Source organism: Morone saxatilis, unplaced genomic scaffold (genome assembly GCF_004916995.1).
Source record: "Morone saxatilis isolate NCDOM2014 unplaced genomic scaffold, NCSU_SB_2.0 Contig18, whole genome shotgun sequence".
In the NCBI taxonomy this organism is placed as follows: Eukaryota; Metazoa; Chordata; class Actinopteri; family Moronidae; genus Morone; species Morone saxatilis.
Window position 1 is genome coordinate 23,605,412 of NW_023339740.1, and position 15,666 is coordinate 23,621,077.

The 15,666-nt window shown below is 42.0% G+C and overlaps 3 protein-coding genes across 3 annotated transcripts in view; 1 reads left to right on the forward strand and 2 right to left on the reverse strand.

The window, feature by feature from the left end:
- Positions 1-115: 115 nt before the first annotated feature.
- Positions 116-2,664, forward strand: cunh1orf158 (chromosome unknown C1orf158 homolog). The gene is made up of 4 exons (XM_035662320.1): positions 116-419; positions 900-1,010; positions 1,372-1,546; positions 1,828-2,664. The coding sequence occupies exons 1-4, from the start codon at positions 309-311 to the stop codon at positions 2,121-2,123; spliced, it is 693 nt and encodes a 230-aa protein (XP_035518213.1). The 5' UTR covers positions 116-308; the 3' UTR covers positions 2,124-2,664.
- A 591-nt stretch (positions 2,665-3,255) lies between these two features.
- On the reverse strand, positions 3,256-6,417 carry klhdc7a (kelch domain containing 7A). The gene is made up of 2 exons (XM_035662318.1): positions 6,004-6,417; positions 3,256-5,856 (listed from the first exon to the last, which is right to left on the reverse strand). The coding sequence occupies exons 1-2, from the start codon at positions 6,335-6,337 to the stop codon at positions 4,040-4,042; spliced, it is 2,151 nt and encodes a 716-aa protein (XP_035518211.1). The 5' UTR covers positions 6,338-6,417; the 3' UTR covers positions 3,256-4,039.
- A 2,812-nt stretch (positions 6,418-9,229) lies between these two features.
- Positions 9,230-15,666, reverse strand: part of igsf21a (immunoglobin superfamily, member 21a) — a 159,786-nt gene continuing 153,349 nt past the window's right edge. Inside the window, exons 9-10 of the mRNA XM_035661267.1 lie at positions 14,375-14,413; positions 9,230-10,434 (exon numbers count right to left, since the gene is read on the reverse strand). Coding sequence (XP_035517160.1) covers positions 10,358-10,434; positions 14,375-14,413 — 116 coding nt within the window. The 3' untranslated portion in view covers positions 9,230-10,357. The remainder of the gene's footprint in view (positions 10,435-14,374; positions 14,414-15,666) is intronic.

The window sequence follows — 15,666 nt, forward strand, 5'->3', positions numbered from 1 at the left end:
TAAACAGTTTCTGGCACCGTTTTAACAATATAGAGAATACTGCCAAAAGGTAAATGTCATGCCCTAGCCTTAAGGAATGTATTTCCTTTTAACACAGATGTAAGACATCTCCTATTTGCTTCCAGGATACTCTGCTTGCCTTCCTTTTCAGTGTTTGCTGTATCCATAGCAACGGAGCTCTTCGATTTCCTCTCCACTGCCTGTGCCATTATGGGGCCAGCTTAAACCACCGACATGCTATTTGTCTGACTAGCTGACCATGTTCTAACAGGGATTGAGATTTAGGTACGTTTGGTACCTGGCAAAACATGAACCAAGCAGGGACGGCGCAGGATAAATGGACTCAAACCGGCTGGAGAATAGAGCAAAAGTATGCAAACAAGGTGCTACTAGGCAACTGGGCGGAAGAAAGACTACAGGTAGGCATTTTGTTTGCTTATTGTCTATTTCACTTGTGTTCCAGTATGACAATAAGATGTTCTGATTTAAGCATACAACTTGAATTGAATGTCTGAACACAGACTATGTATGCCTTTTCATGCTGCAGATCCAAAACATAATGCCATACCAATGGCAGCCTGCCAAGAGTTTTGTAGCACCTCAGTTGGTAGTCAAATCTATAGCAAAGTGATTAGGCAGCCTCAGTTCAGCTACATCAGCACAGCCTCCTGGTGGGAGAGGCTAGAGCTGGAGACTAATTGCATTGACGTGAGGTTCGGCCACAGGCTGCTGGTTCAGGATCTGAGAGGAGAAATGACTTAAGAAATACTGTACAACAGTGCAGATCGATAGTGAAGTGTGAGCTTTGCTGATCCTTGCGCTGGGCTCATTGCTCAAGTCCCTGTATATCCCCCCTCCTCACTCCTCTTTGCGATGTCTGTTTATCCTGTCCAACATAGTTCATTCGGGAGCCAGAGACAGCCAACAGCACCAATCGTGTAGACTACCGGCCCCACCGTGACTCCAAGCCAGACGTCTTTGAGAGAAGATCTGCCCTGCTGAGAGCTGAGGTCAGCCTTTAACTGGTCATTCATGGCATTAACACCAATTGAATGCCTGTCACAGCCCTGCAAGTCAGGGCTTTCTTCTCCAGATTGTGGCCACTTCTGCATAATACTGACAGCCAAGATAAAGTCTTGTGATAAAACTCTTTATGAAAGCAAGTTTCTGGTCAGACTCAGCAGTCATGAAAAATGTGTAAAATCATCAGTCCTACTGGGCACTTAAAGGCTAGTTAGAGCAATTTGCTGCTGTCACATAGCAAGTCTTTTGAAGATTATTCTAATAGAATAGGCCATGCCCTCTATATCTTAATCCAGCGAAGGCCAATGCATACAGGCTATGTCGAGACTACTGTGTATTGTCTTCCAGGGGCTTCCATCCAAGCTGTTATTTGCCCACCGTGACCCACCATCCTCTCATTACTTAGTCACGCAGTATCAAGAGAGCTATGGGCATAAGCACACCAATACTTTGCCCACTCTGCGACCCTGGCATCCAGACAGCTTGACATGGCAGCCTGAGAGGTCTGACCGGCCAATTTCTGGTAAGATCACAGTTTAAAATTCCATGCCACCACTGGCTAAAGGCACAGATTATACATGGGAAAGGATATATTAAACCATCCACACAAGAGTGCTATGAGTGTAGAGCAAACATAGCTTAGTGCATTAAATTTTGCATGGACAAAACACATCAGCAGTTGTGCTCATGAACAATTAAATCTGTGTGGCCCCAAATGCCATTTATTGTTCCAAATCAGTCACCAGTGTAATTAATGGCTGCAGTAACATGGCAGTTAACTTTCTCTTCTGTGTTCATTTACAGCCATTCCAACCAACTTTGGCCCATTGCAGTCCACAAAGCACCGTTTGGAAAAGCAGCAGTCACACCTCCCGTCACTGACTGTGTACAGGTCAGAATACCAGAGGCACCCACTTAATACCTTCTGCCAGAGCCGCTTTGCCAGGGCTTCACGCATGCTCTCCAGCCACCTTCATGCAGCCAATCACAGCAACAAAGACCTGGATCTGAGACGGTGCTCGCTACTACAAATCCCAGATCCTCGTTTCAGTCTACGTCCACAATCACAGCAGGCTCACAGACAACACTGTGGTTCTTGAATTGCCTCACATGCTCCTTGTTAATTTAGAAGCCTTGATCAAAGTGGTGCTGCTTTGTGGTTCCTCTTTTTTATAAGTCAGCTGCATGGAAAAAAAATTACAGAGCAGACCATTTGGGAAATCAAAAGGAATTAAAAAAATTAAACATGATTCTCATTATGAGGACTACTGTAGGTTTACTGTGTGTTGTATGGTGAGTGGTTTCAGTGTTTATGTGTATATATGTGAATATGTGTGTGTGCGAGAAGGAGAAAGGAGTGGGCTATGAATTATGTTCGCCCTTCCACAGGGATAATTACATGCAAATTCTTCCTCTCTCTGTACAGTTAATATCTGGAACTCAGAATGGGCTGTTAGTATTACCCTAGATACTCTGTGGAAAAAATAAAAGAAAGACAAAAAAAATTGTTGATGCCAGAGCTAACCTGGGTACTGAGGCAAACCAGAAGCCATGAGTCATCCAAGGCAACATCTGAAGGGACGCGTCTAAGCGCCATTCCATTAGGTGTTTAGTTACAGGGAATCAAAGTGTTTAATTAGGAAGAATCAAAGATGCTTATGTTTGATGGTCAACCATCTGCGGCTGCCTCCCTTTACCCCGCCTGCCTGCTGCCTTTCAATGCAACTGAAGCGCTCTGTTTCACCTACTGTTAGCTAGTTAGTCACTCTACTGTGCTGCTGATGCCTTTGTGTCACATGACGCCTCTGTGTTGTGGGAAGTCTGGAGCTCAGCATGGCTCACCCAAAGCGCTGTTGTGTTTTCCTTGTGAGCCACATGATGGTGCTATAGCAGCATGTCACTGTCTGAAACCTGTCAGTGTGTTTTTTAAAGTCCTCTGTACATTGAAAGATTTTTATTGTAAATGAGCAAACGATTTAATATTTGTATAATTCTTATGCATATTTCCATTGTTAATTGAATTGCTCAACACTTTAAAAATAAACCACATAGATTGTTCCTTTGCTATTCTATCATTGGTTATATTGTTATATCATTATCACACAAATACTGGAATAGACATTTGGCCTAATACCATTAATTGTGGATTAACATGCAATGAATGACAAATTCATATATTTCTTTGATGTTTATGAAACAATAGATGACAAAACAAAGAGATAATTTGGTACAATTAACAAAAAAATCCAGCAAGTCAAAATTTAAACAAATGGCTACCAGTGAAGAGTGACTAAAATTATAATTATATAATCTGAGTGTTAGAGGAGTTTCAAAAGTAGTGACAAATGCTTTTAGGAGTTTACCTATTTATATTGCATGACAAAACCATTTACACCCTGTCATATTTAAAGAGCAACTGTAGATAATTGCATTGTATCCAGGCCATTGTGTAAGTTATATTTGTGCCCTACACAGTGGAGCAGTGATACATTATCACTATGTTTCCCATTCTCTGTAATATGTTAGAGTTGAATGAACTCATTTACTCTTATGAATTATCTTTACAGCTAAAGAGGTTAAGCATCTGGGATGATATAAAACTAACTTAATGGCAGGAAGGAGTGGCAAATCAAAGAAGCAAACAGTTTACATGGCAGCACATCCTGCATAAATCTAAGGAAACAGTAGTTTGACTACCATTAAGAGTCTAATATATTACATCTACTGCAAAGGACCGAGACATAAAAAACACACATTTCCTTGTGCAATAGCCAATCCAACAAAACAAATTAGTTCCAGAAACAGAAGCTGTGTGTAAAGGTGATCTTAGTAACATGTCAAATAAATGACAACACAGTGGTTACAATTTTGCAATAACATTTGGGGTTGGGCTGGGTTGGACATAAACATGGAAGAAAAACCCAGTAAGTCAACAAGAAACTTGATGTAACACATGCTCTTGTAGAGATACTCCATCACCACCTAATCTTATCATCAATGGAAAACTGAGTCCTCATTACACACTAGTCTGCCGAGGCTTCTTATCAGGGAGTGAAAGGACAAAGGGGAAAAGTATGCCCTTCGCTGCAGAGAGGACACTCAAATTCTCATCTATGAAAGCAGGAGAGATCTCATCAGCCTCAAACTTCATGGTGAACTGGCGGCTGACACAATAGATTGTGTCATCCATCGTGACACACTGGAAGGCAGGGCAGCGCAGAAGCCGTTTGGAGCTGCACTCATACCACAGTCGAGCTACTGTATGGTAGCGATATACACTGACACCCAGCAGTGGGTTAACATCAAACCGATACAAAAATCTCCCCACAGCTACCATATCTGCAGTTCTGTCTTTGCTACCTACTAACAGACTTGGCCTCCAGGTGTTGGTTTTGGGGCTGTAGCGCAGTAAGATATATCTAAGTGTTCCCCCAGAAACAAAAAGCTCTCCATTGCACACTGTGACGTGATGTGCCACAGCAAATGTATCATTAGGCAGTGGAGCCACAAATGTCCATCTGTCCAAACGTGGGTCATAGCGCTCCACTGAGGAGAGGCACTCCCCTCCGATGGCGTAGATGTAGCCCTCGAGAGCTGCCAGTTTGCAGCGGGGCCTGGCTTCATTCATAGGACTGATCTCCTTCCAAATGGATGTCAAAGGATTGTAGCAAAACACTTGCTTTGAGGGTGTCATTTCTCTGTCTGTGCCTTGGCAGCCCACTGTCACAAATAAGTAGTTATCCATTGTGCACATGGCACAGGCTTTAGAGATGACCTCCTGTGGGATCAGGCAGAGTGTATGCCAGGTGTCTTTGTAGTCATCATAATAGTACACTGCACTGGATGTCCTCCTCTGCTCTGTTTCTGCTGTCGGCCCTCCTGTGTTCCTTGCCCAGTCTTGAGGGTCCATATCTGCCACCATGACGAACCTTCTCCCTCTCATTCTCTGCTTCTGGATTTGTTCCCGCTCACCAGCCATTAGCCGCCCATAAAGGTTGGGGTCCCTGAGCACCTGGAGGTAGTTGTCTGACATGACTCCCAGGGCTGCTTGCTGCACAGCGGGCTGGCCATGTTTCTTGGCCAGATACAGTGTCTCCAAACAGTTACCCAGATCAAGTTTACTCTTCAAGCTTTCCAAATCTGTGCTGTTAAGAATTTTTGCTGGAAGGTGTAAAAATGGAGCCCCTGCTACAGTCTCTAGATCTGCCCTCTCCCTCATATTAAGATCTTTGCTGTCTGTAGAGCTAAAGATCATAGTGTGAACATAGATGGTATCGCTGGTTGAGGCTGGAGAGTTAGTCATTGGAGTTGAGGCTCTTGATGTTAGAAAGGGGATGGAAAGCTCAGACTGCTCAGCTGCAGACAGATAGCTCTCCTTGCGTAGGAGTACAGGCCTTGCAGGGTGCCTCAGCTTGAGGTTTCCAAGTGTGGAGGGATCCTCAGCAGTGCTTTGTGGTAAAACCAGATCACGCATAATGATGGGGCTCAGGGAGGAAGGAGATTCTGTGAGGCTGCTGCCATGACTTCCAAACTCCACTGGCTGCGACTCACAGTTTCTCTCAAACTGACCCAGCACAGTATTTGAGTCTGTAATCGAGTGAGAGGAAGACTCAACATAATAATCATATATCTTTCCGCGCACAATCTGGTCTCCTGTTCCTTCCAGTACCACGTTAGCATCCTTCACTTTGATCTCTGCCTTGGAGAGGAAGCTGGAGTAGGCCCCCTGGCGCTCCAAGTCCTGCCTTAACTCCCTGCCCACACCCACACTGCCCTCCAGCTTCTGCAAAAAGCAAGGGGAGCGGCGGCCCGTTGTACTGACCATCCCACTCTCTGTTGCACGAGGAAGGTTCAAAGCAGAGCCAAATGAAATATTACTGGTGGAAACCTTTGCCTGCTTCTGATGAGTGAGTATCTCTCCTTTCAAGCTGATATGTTGGTCACTATATGACATATTAAAGGCATCCTCACTCTTTTCACCTTGGCGTGGACAAGCTTCTGCTGCCGTTTCCTTGGTGCTGTCAGATGTCAGGTCATCAGTAGCTGAGTCTGTGTGCGAGGGTCTGAGTTGCTTGCCCCCATCATCTGTGTCATGTTTTGGTGAGTCTTGAAATCGTAGTGTTGTCTTGCAGTTTTGGCAGGTTGCATTTTCTGGCTCTTTGTTGTCTTTGACACAGACTGGAATTTTCTTTGCATCCCTGGAGCTGTAGAACCTGTAGGCCCAAGAAACCAGCAGCACCGCAGCCACAGAGAGACTCAGTTTCAACAGCAGCTGCATGTCGAACTGGACTCCCAAAAGATCTGCAATGGGCATAGCTGTAGCAGTGATGGTGGCAACGATTGGTTCACTGATCCTATTGAATGTTATTGTCAGTGCGTCTCAGCTGACGGTAGCACGCTGTCTGGTTTTCATTGTAAGAGAGCTGCTGTGATCTGATGACTGCACCTCTTGTCCAAAGGATCAAGTGTAAAATGACACCTGCAGAGTCACTATTTGCATCCCTGGCTCTGTAGAGGCGGGGCATTTATCATGCACCACCTGTGGCAAGTCAGATGCGGATTCAATAACCACACACAGAATATGTAAATACAGAGATCAATATTTGCTTATGCAATTTGTTGACTCACCCAAGCTTTTCCCATAACTATCCAAATGTCATCTAAGAACTCCAGTAAATAACCTTCTGAATACACTCTGATCCTAACTTTGTTTGAGCTATCTTCTTGTTGTTGCATCTTTACCTCAGTGTTTACGTGAGCAGGAGTGGTTCAGGTCATGCTTTATTATGCCAATTTCCGAAAATGTCCGTACAAATATTATGATAGATCACACTCCTTAACTTGCTCTAACACACGGCTAGAGCAGCAGGAGGAAAACATGGTTTGAATAAGGGGTGGGGAGAGATGATAGGTGACATTTATCAAATACTTAATAACCAGGATACATCTGTTTGCACAGCCATGCCACAGATCAAAGGTCCTTTTCTGTGCCAGCACAGATGCTTAAATTACTCACTCTAAGAGAAGCTGAACATTTCTGTCGAACAACAAAATGGCAGGCAGTCACTTGGTATTATAAAAACATAGAATTGTAAATAATACAGATAACTGTCTGAAGAATGCCAGATGGAAAGAGTGTCTACAGAGAAACCTGACTGTCATTAATTTCTATACACTATACTGAGATGCAAACATACATCTTTGTCACATGGGAGCCATGTCACTCAGTTGCCGCTGTCAGGCTGTCATTTGTGTTGCTGATAACACACTTGAGTGGGGCTGTTGTCAACAACAGAACTGTGTTTATTTTAATAGCACTCTGTAGAGCATTTTAATGTTCCATCGCACAGAGAGGCATATAGAGGGTGTGTCGGGTCTCCTAGCTGACATGTACGCTGTTTGGTCATCCGATAGCTGAGCCTGTTGCAGACGACACAAAGGAAACTGGATTCTGCAAGCATGGTTGACTACTGAATAATTCACATATGGGCCAAAGAGTCAGCTTCTTATCCTCACCATTGATCCTAGCTCAGGTAAACTATTCAGAACACTGCTGAAAAAAAAAAACATGATTGTGAGCCATGTGCATTGTTGTATGGTGGCACTTTCATCTCTTCTTGTACCATCCATGATTGGTGTGCAACATCCGACTGAACAAGAACAGAAGGCAGAAAATACATTTTTAACAGGTGTTTGCTGCTTTTTATGTAATAACTTCGCAGATTAGTGAAGCATTGCAGGCAGAAGAGGGATGTAGTCAGTTAAATAAAAAAAACAATAAAGCTTAATATTTTGTGACCATCACATTTCTTGAATCATCAATTTGTTGAGGAAATAAAAGACAAAAACTTACAAAGCTGAGGTGGCTCAAACTTTATCTGTTAGGGTCATCCAACCTTCTCACAAATAAACCTAAACAGCATTGACTTACAATGAGCAAACAATGATGCACACAAAAGCTTGCTCTTGTTTTCACACTGATGTCCCTATAATTAAGGACAATTACCACTGAAGGGAACAATTAGATGTTTCACATCTATGGCTAAAAAAGGAAATTCTTTCTTTTTTTGCAGCAGAAAATGTAATAAAACCATACATTTAAATGGGTCATATTTATTGGCTGATTTTTTTTTTGTCCACAACAGCTTTTAACTATTTTTTTAATTAATTTTATAAAAGTTACATGTGTTCATACATACTACTAATTTGTGGACAATATACACATATACACATATGCACACACACACACACACACACACACACACATACACACATGCACACATGTTATGATGTACTTCTATTTATATCATGATTATATAAAGACAATTTGTACAGTTTCTAATGCATTCAGAAATGGTGATAGACCTGTTTTTCTCTCTTGAATGTGAAGTGAGTGAAAAAAGAAAAAAAAAACACAAAAGTGCCTCTTGAATTAAAATAATAGCTGAATTATAATGCTATACAGTGGGTGGACAAGGATTCGTGCCCCTTGCTTCCCTCACTCGAAAAAAAATTAATTCAAGGCGCATATGACTGTCTGTTAATAATGTTTGTGCTATGCGGCTCTCATCTCCAAAATCCAGGAATATGGATTGTAGTTTGGCAAGGTGAGCCAAAATCCCAAAAGGATAGGTCTATCCTTTCTATTTGACTAAGCTTTAAAAATGTCTCCTCTTACCTCCCACCTGGTTTAAACCCTAATCCCTTAATACATGTTGTGTTCTTAGAATAGCTTAAATTGCAATTCTTGTGAAGTCCAAAAAATGCAGGATTAGTCTGCATTAAGCTACCCTTCACCAAGTGAAAGAGTACAAACTGCAAATGGTTAACAGCAATGTTGGAATCCCCTTCAAGTCATGCTGGGGTCAGTACAATCAGAAATATCTGAAACAAAGTCATTTTTGGAGCTACCGTGTATTTGAGCAGGCATAAAAATGAGTCTGATTCTCTCGGCCGATGCAGACTGTCCTTCAGATTCCCCATACGCGGTGAGGTTATCATAAAAGATTGTAAACAATTCCTGCAACAATCTAGACATGCAGGAGAGTGCATATTACCTGGACCCAGCATCAAAGAAGACTGGAAGCATATGCACGTACACTACTGAACATGTCGAACACATTGTTACAAGTAAAGTCAAGGCTTGTAAGTTTTATCATCTCTCCATTTTAATACAGGTGAAATGAAACAAATGCAACAACCCTGTTTACACACGCTGCCTCAGGTGAGCACCTCCCTGGAATGGCGGCTAAAATGATCCTACTAGTACTGTAAATGTCTGGGTAAGAGTTACATATTGTACACAATGTAGGTCACTTAAGATAGTATGTCACAAGTAAATAACTTGATTACAGGCCAGTGACAATGAGTTGCAGTGCTGTCAATTGCAACACACCAAAAGGAGAAAGAATCTTCAAACGTCACATGCACCACAACCCCAAAACAGCAGACATATGTTAGATAATTTTTTTACTCTGTCCTTGTAGACCTGCCATATAGATATAAAAAGCCCAAATGAGAAACAGAAAGGCTGTTAATGTGTTTGTCCTTTCAGCCAAGAATTATCTCTGAAAACAGTTTTGAATGAAGTATACAAACAAAGGTGGAGAAGTGTAAACTCCAACTATCTCAGCAACCACCCCTCACCATAACCCATATAACCTCTTTAATTATTTTCAATATTTACACTGATGTACACAAAATACACTCAAAAAGGAGATTTTTTTTGTAGTTTCTCAATGCGTTTAAATCCTCTTACATTCCAAGCCATCAGGAAAAAAAGAATACTTGTATATTAATAAAAAAAGAATGTTCTCTTGGAGCATCTGTGTTTGTTCCCCCGTGGTTTATCAGCTTGTTGCTAATCAGGTGCATCCCAGGACATGTAACAGACGGGCGTGGTTGATATGGTGGCACAGCCTAAGCCAGTTCCACTTTTCACATTTCAGTCAACACCAATGACATTTTGACTCATCAAAATAAAATCCAAATGCTTTTTTCTTTTCCGTTTCAAATCAACTGATTTTATTGATCAACAGGCAGACGTGGGACAAGAAACAAAAAAGGTGTAACTGGGCAGGGCTATATAGGAGGTGGTTATTGTCATGTTCATCATGTTGTTCTTTTGATATCATTATCTTGATTATTATTTTGTTACAAAAACAGTGGTGCGCCATCCTGTGGTGGCACTGTTTCCTGATCGACTGACGCATGGAGGGCCTCTTGATGACTGGAGAAGGCTTGCAGGATTCGTGGAAAGTGTGTGTGAATGTTGTGTAAGAAGGGAAGTATGTGTGTGGGTATGTGTGTGTGAGAGTGTCTTGGATTAGGGGTTTCACGTCAGTTCCACTGTCACTGTGAGGACAAGTGCCATCCACGTTAGTCCGAGCAAGTCCACGCGGAAGGCTCCATCTACAAACACCAAAGAAACAGATGATCAGACAGAGACACACTGCGAAGTCATACTGTAAAAACAGTATTATAATAGATAAATCCCAATTTGTATGACTCATAAACCTATTCAAATGCAATGAATGTGATTTAGAATGAAGTTACCTGGTACTTTTCATTGGTGGTTTTAAAGTCACCCACCAAAGACTCACAGGCACGAAAGCAGTGCCTGAGATGGCCAAATATGTTTCACAATAAAGTAAGACATTTGTTTTTGCATGCCATTTTTGATCTATTAATTATAAAGACAAACTTGTTTTCTTATAATAATTTATCTGAGGTCATTGCTATATTGGGTACTTGGACTAGAGGTGTGATGACTTGATGACAGTCATGCTAATGATAATGATACCAATACAACCTTTCTGTTCTTTGAAGTGCACAATAATGATATACAGTCAAGTCAATTTTATTTTTATTTTTATGCAGCCCAATATCACAAATCACAAATTGCCTTAAGGGGCTTCACAATCTGTACAGCATAGGACACACTCTATCATTAAACCCTTGATTTGAATACAGTAAATCTCCCCATTAAAGGAGTTTTTGAAAAAATGGAAGAAAACTCCAAAAGAGCAACAGAGGAAGGAACCCTCTTCTAAGATGGACAGACATGCAAGATGTTGTATGTACAGAATATACCAACAAGATAGATTGATAGATTGTTAACATATATGGATCCTGCAGGACATCAATGTCTATATACTGTATAGAGATACAACTACACCAGCACCCAAAAATGTCCCCACATAGCTTCTGGTGCAGTTCAGACACACACAAAGATACTCTTTCTTTCCCAATATTTGAAGAGGCCTCAGATATAAAAATGAGATATGAGGAGTGAAGCCCTAGTTTTATTTTTTTTATGTTTTGGACTTGTTGTTCTAAGGCCCACAGCGGGGATACCAGATTATAGAGGAGAGATCAGCAGAGACAGCAGCTTTATACTGCCATTGTTTTCTGCAGCTCCCTCATGGATACCTTACACAGAGGACAGTGGAATTGGAGCTGTTGTGGGAGGAAAGTTGTGACTGAGTGTGGGTGTGGCTTTGCTGACATAACCAACAGTTTGTTCGGACTGTGCCTACAGTCACAATGTGAGCCTGACCACATCGGGGTGTGACCAGACTCATTAGACTCAACATTTGATCTGGGAGCAGTTGGCTCCATCAGGTAATACAATCCACTGAGTATGGATGATAAAACATCAGTAAACAATTGGATCACATGTTTGTCAGGATTGTTTAAATTAAACTGTCACGGTTTTATAACTGCACCCTAATGAATGTAAATCTCCACAGGACTATATAAACTGACATTTTGTGTACAGCATATTCCACTCGGTTTATGCAAGTCACACAACATTAGACAATAAAACTGGATCTTCTCAATAAGTAGCTCATTCTGTAATGGACTCATCCAACCATAAGATCATCATCTGAGGTCCCCTTCCAGTCTACAATCATAGATGCAAGTCGCCCAGCCATCTGTTTGCCTTCAGTTTTTGGCTCAGACCTCAGTGAATTTCTGCCAACCTGAATTTGAACTGGGAATGATTTCTGTGGCAACGTGCTCTTTTTAATAAAGGATGACGCTACCTCAGTTGTGCTGGACCTAAAATGCCAGTTGAAAACATAATGTTTTTTTTCATATGACTACATGACTGCTTTGACTTCAGAGAAGGTTTAAGTAAAGCACAAACCCTACTTTATCTTTGCATGGCACTGTGGAAAAGTAGTCCATCAGTTGAGACTATGTTAGTTGTAATGAATTTCACTTTATGGTTGCACAACCGTGTCTCAGCCAAGATGATGCATTGCCCACAATAAGGTGACAATCCATAACTTTTGACGCTTTCACCAACCTATAGTCTGACAGGCACAGTACTATGCGGCAGAGAACATGTAATATTTTTGTCCTCAATTTCACTCATGTCTTAAATTTTGTTCATTGCCATACAGTGCAACTTGACAAGTTGTCTAGGAGACTGGAATTCTGACAAAGATGAATGAATATAACCTCTCGTGGGAAACGTAGTTTTCTTGTCTGCTTCAGCCCTGACTGACTGACAAGGGTGGTCCTCTCCACTCGCACCAGACGAGGAGTTGGGTATTCAGCCATTAAGCAATTGGGCGCGCGTGCCGTGACCTCTTGGGGCCATGTTGTACACCAATTTGACTTGCATGCAAGGCATGTCGCCGTGTCCATGCTGACCTGATTCTGTCCTTGCTGTGACACACCTGCTCCTGCGCTTACCATAGCATTTGCATATTCAGATTTGCATCCCTAAGATATGACTAGTAGAGATGGGAAAGGGAAGGGACGAGGGAGAGGAAAAACAAAGAGCAAAAGGAAGAGAGACAGAGAAACTGAGTGTGGGAGAAAATGAGAGGCAAATAATTAAATGTTTTTAAAGTGGGATAGAGGAAAAAGTGAGAAAAAGAGTGAAACCCATATCAGACTACAAGACTGTTCATATCTCATCTTACTAGCGCAGTTCAGCTTAAAGACAGCTCCACTTACCATCTGCTTGGGAAGCTGTTCACACTGTTCGCTGGGACAAACATGGGTGTCACACACATGCACATGGGATTATACTCTATCCAATTATACCATTCAAATACATTTTACACTTCATCAACAGCAGCTCATTGTAAGGAAAAAACTATTACAATACAGGTGTTCTATTGATTCTTGCTTCATGGTAGAGAAGTTACAATTTACATTCAGTGCAAATTACTGATGCATTTCATAGAATAACATTTAGGATTCTTTCACTAATCACTAATTACTGCACACTTACGTGGACTAACCTAGACATGCTGCTGAATTGCACTATTTTATTACCACTCATTGAGCTTCAAGGAAATGAAGCTAGGAGTCTTGCTTATATAAACGAATCTATATGATTTGTTCAAGAGACTCCTTTTATGGTTCATTCAGTTTTTCCTACCTCTGTGTCTAAACTCTGACTGCTATTTCTATAGTGCCACAATCTGATTTTGGTCTTGGTGAATCTTTGACCACTTCATACTTCAGAAGCCCATCTGACAAGTCTCCAAACTCTCGCTTTTTACCCAGAATTGGACTTTTTTTATATTACAGTATAATCTGCACTGACCATAAGGCCCGAGTGCCTGCAATCTGCATTAAAAATGTGAGCTAGGCTGAAGAGAAAAAGTGGGAAATATAAATATGATGGAAGGGCGGGAACAGAATAAGTGAAAGAGAGGGAAATAATAAGGTTGTAAAAAGGGGAAAGAGGAACCAGAAATGTATGAAACAGAAAGAGAGGTTGGCATTGGGAGACAGAAAGTGAGTATGAAAAGTCAGAGAGGAGAGGAAAGACAGAAAGATTGAAGTAGAAAGAGAGAGGGAGTGGCAGAAAAAAGGGAGAGATGGAAAGGTTGTTGTCACAGCCCTGCGGCTTCTCCTGACAATCCTTCATCTTTACATATGATAATCTCAGAAGCCGCAAATGAGCCACTACTGCACATATGAAACCCCAATAATCTCACAGTCAACCAAAAGTGACAGGCTCGGTTAGTCATTGGAAGAGGCTTGTTGCTTTCTGCTACTGAACATTGGCAAAGATTAATCCTGAGTGAATCACTCTCACGCAGTCTCTCTGGGAAAATGCATGCAGGACAGAATGAGAAACATCCACCTGTCAATACTTTGAATGTTGAAACCACAGTAGCCCAAAGAATTTGCTTCTCTGATCAGTGCCAGAATTCTGCACACATTTTCTGGCAGAACAGACAGCAGCATCACATTTTGTTCTCATATTACATACAGTGTCTCTGCAAATATGATGATCAAGCGATACAGCAGGAATCATGAGATGCATTATAATGAAAACAAACTCAAAGATAGTCATTTCTGTGGCTGAAATACTTACTGTTCGGATTCTGTGTGTTTTTCATCATGCTTGGATTTTCTGTTGGAAACAAAAGAAAAAAAGATGATCAAAAAATCTAGCTGTTGCTGAGAGACTGAGCGACTCAGTGAATAAAGGAAGGAGTTAATAAGAGGATAAAGAGCATGAGAAAGAGAGAAAGAGGAAAAAATAGTCATCTTTGACAGAGGTTGTGACTTTCTAATGAAGCTGAACTCCAAAGTTCCTGAAGCACATGTTAAATGACACATCCCCAGTGAGAAAGACTAGGCCTGTTAATGGAACTGGGAACACAGAGCACTGCACCAGAACAACCAGGACACTTTAAGCAGCAGTGAGACCAGGCAACTGCAGCTGTGGCCAGACAGTCTGGGAAAGGGGTTTGGAGAAATTGACTCCACCTTTAATAAGTAGCGCCAATGTCTACCCTGCACAATACACTCTTACAATGTATTTTCAAAGTTCTCAGAGGGATAAAGTAATTGCAAAGGAAGAAGCAGTAGGGCTTGTAGGGTATTAGTAACACCCCTGAATTCCACTTTGTGAGCTATTTTGACTTCACATATGAGCTACATATACAGCAGAGTGAAACTTTTCTGGTCTCAGTGCAACCACATTAACACTGCAGCTCCTCTGAGAGGCACGGGGAAATTAGTGTGTGCACTCTGCATATGCACACTCGTGTTTGCCTGCCCCTGCAAATTTGCATAAGCATACAGTACATATCTGTGTGTTTCTGCATGCTTGTGCAGTTCTAGTGTCTGCCTTTGTGTGTGTGTGTGTGTGTGTGTGTCACGGCCCAGCTCTTCAGTGCTGACTCACTTCACAGTAATCTCAGAGGGTATTATCACTGAGGGTGGCTAAAGATGTACATCATCAAGACGTGAGCGCTGCTCGTCGTCAGTGGAGAGTCTCTATACCAAGCCGTCATTATACTCTATTATTCCTGATGATGTATATTGAACACTTTGCCAATGCGAGCAGAGCCCCCAAATACTTCTCTCTCGCTTCACCCCCGACAGGAAGAGAAGTGTCTCATCTCAAGGCCACGGGGGACGGTGCCAAGGTCACTTAATCACCATTTACTTCCCCTAAGCGTGAGTGGAAGCAATCTGCAAGGAGCAGGCAGACAGATGGGCCATACTAGGCACGTAGCCGATGACACCTGAGGGTGCATCAGGGTGTTAAATAGACATTAGTGCTCTTCCTAGCAAAACGCCTCCCAAGGTAACGCCTCCCTAAAGTGGCACTTTCCCCTTAAAGTGGGTTCTTATTAGGCCCGCCCAGTGATTTGT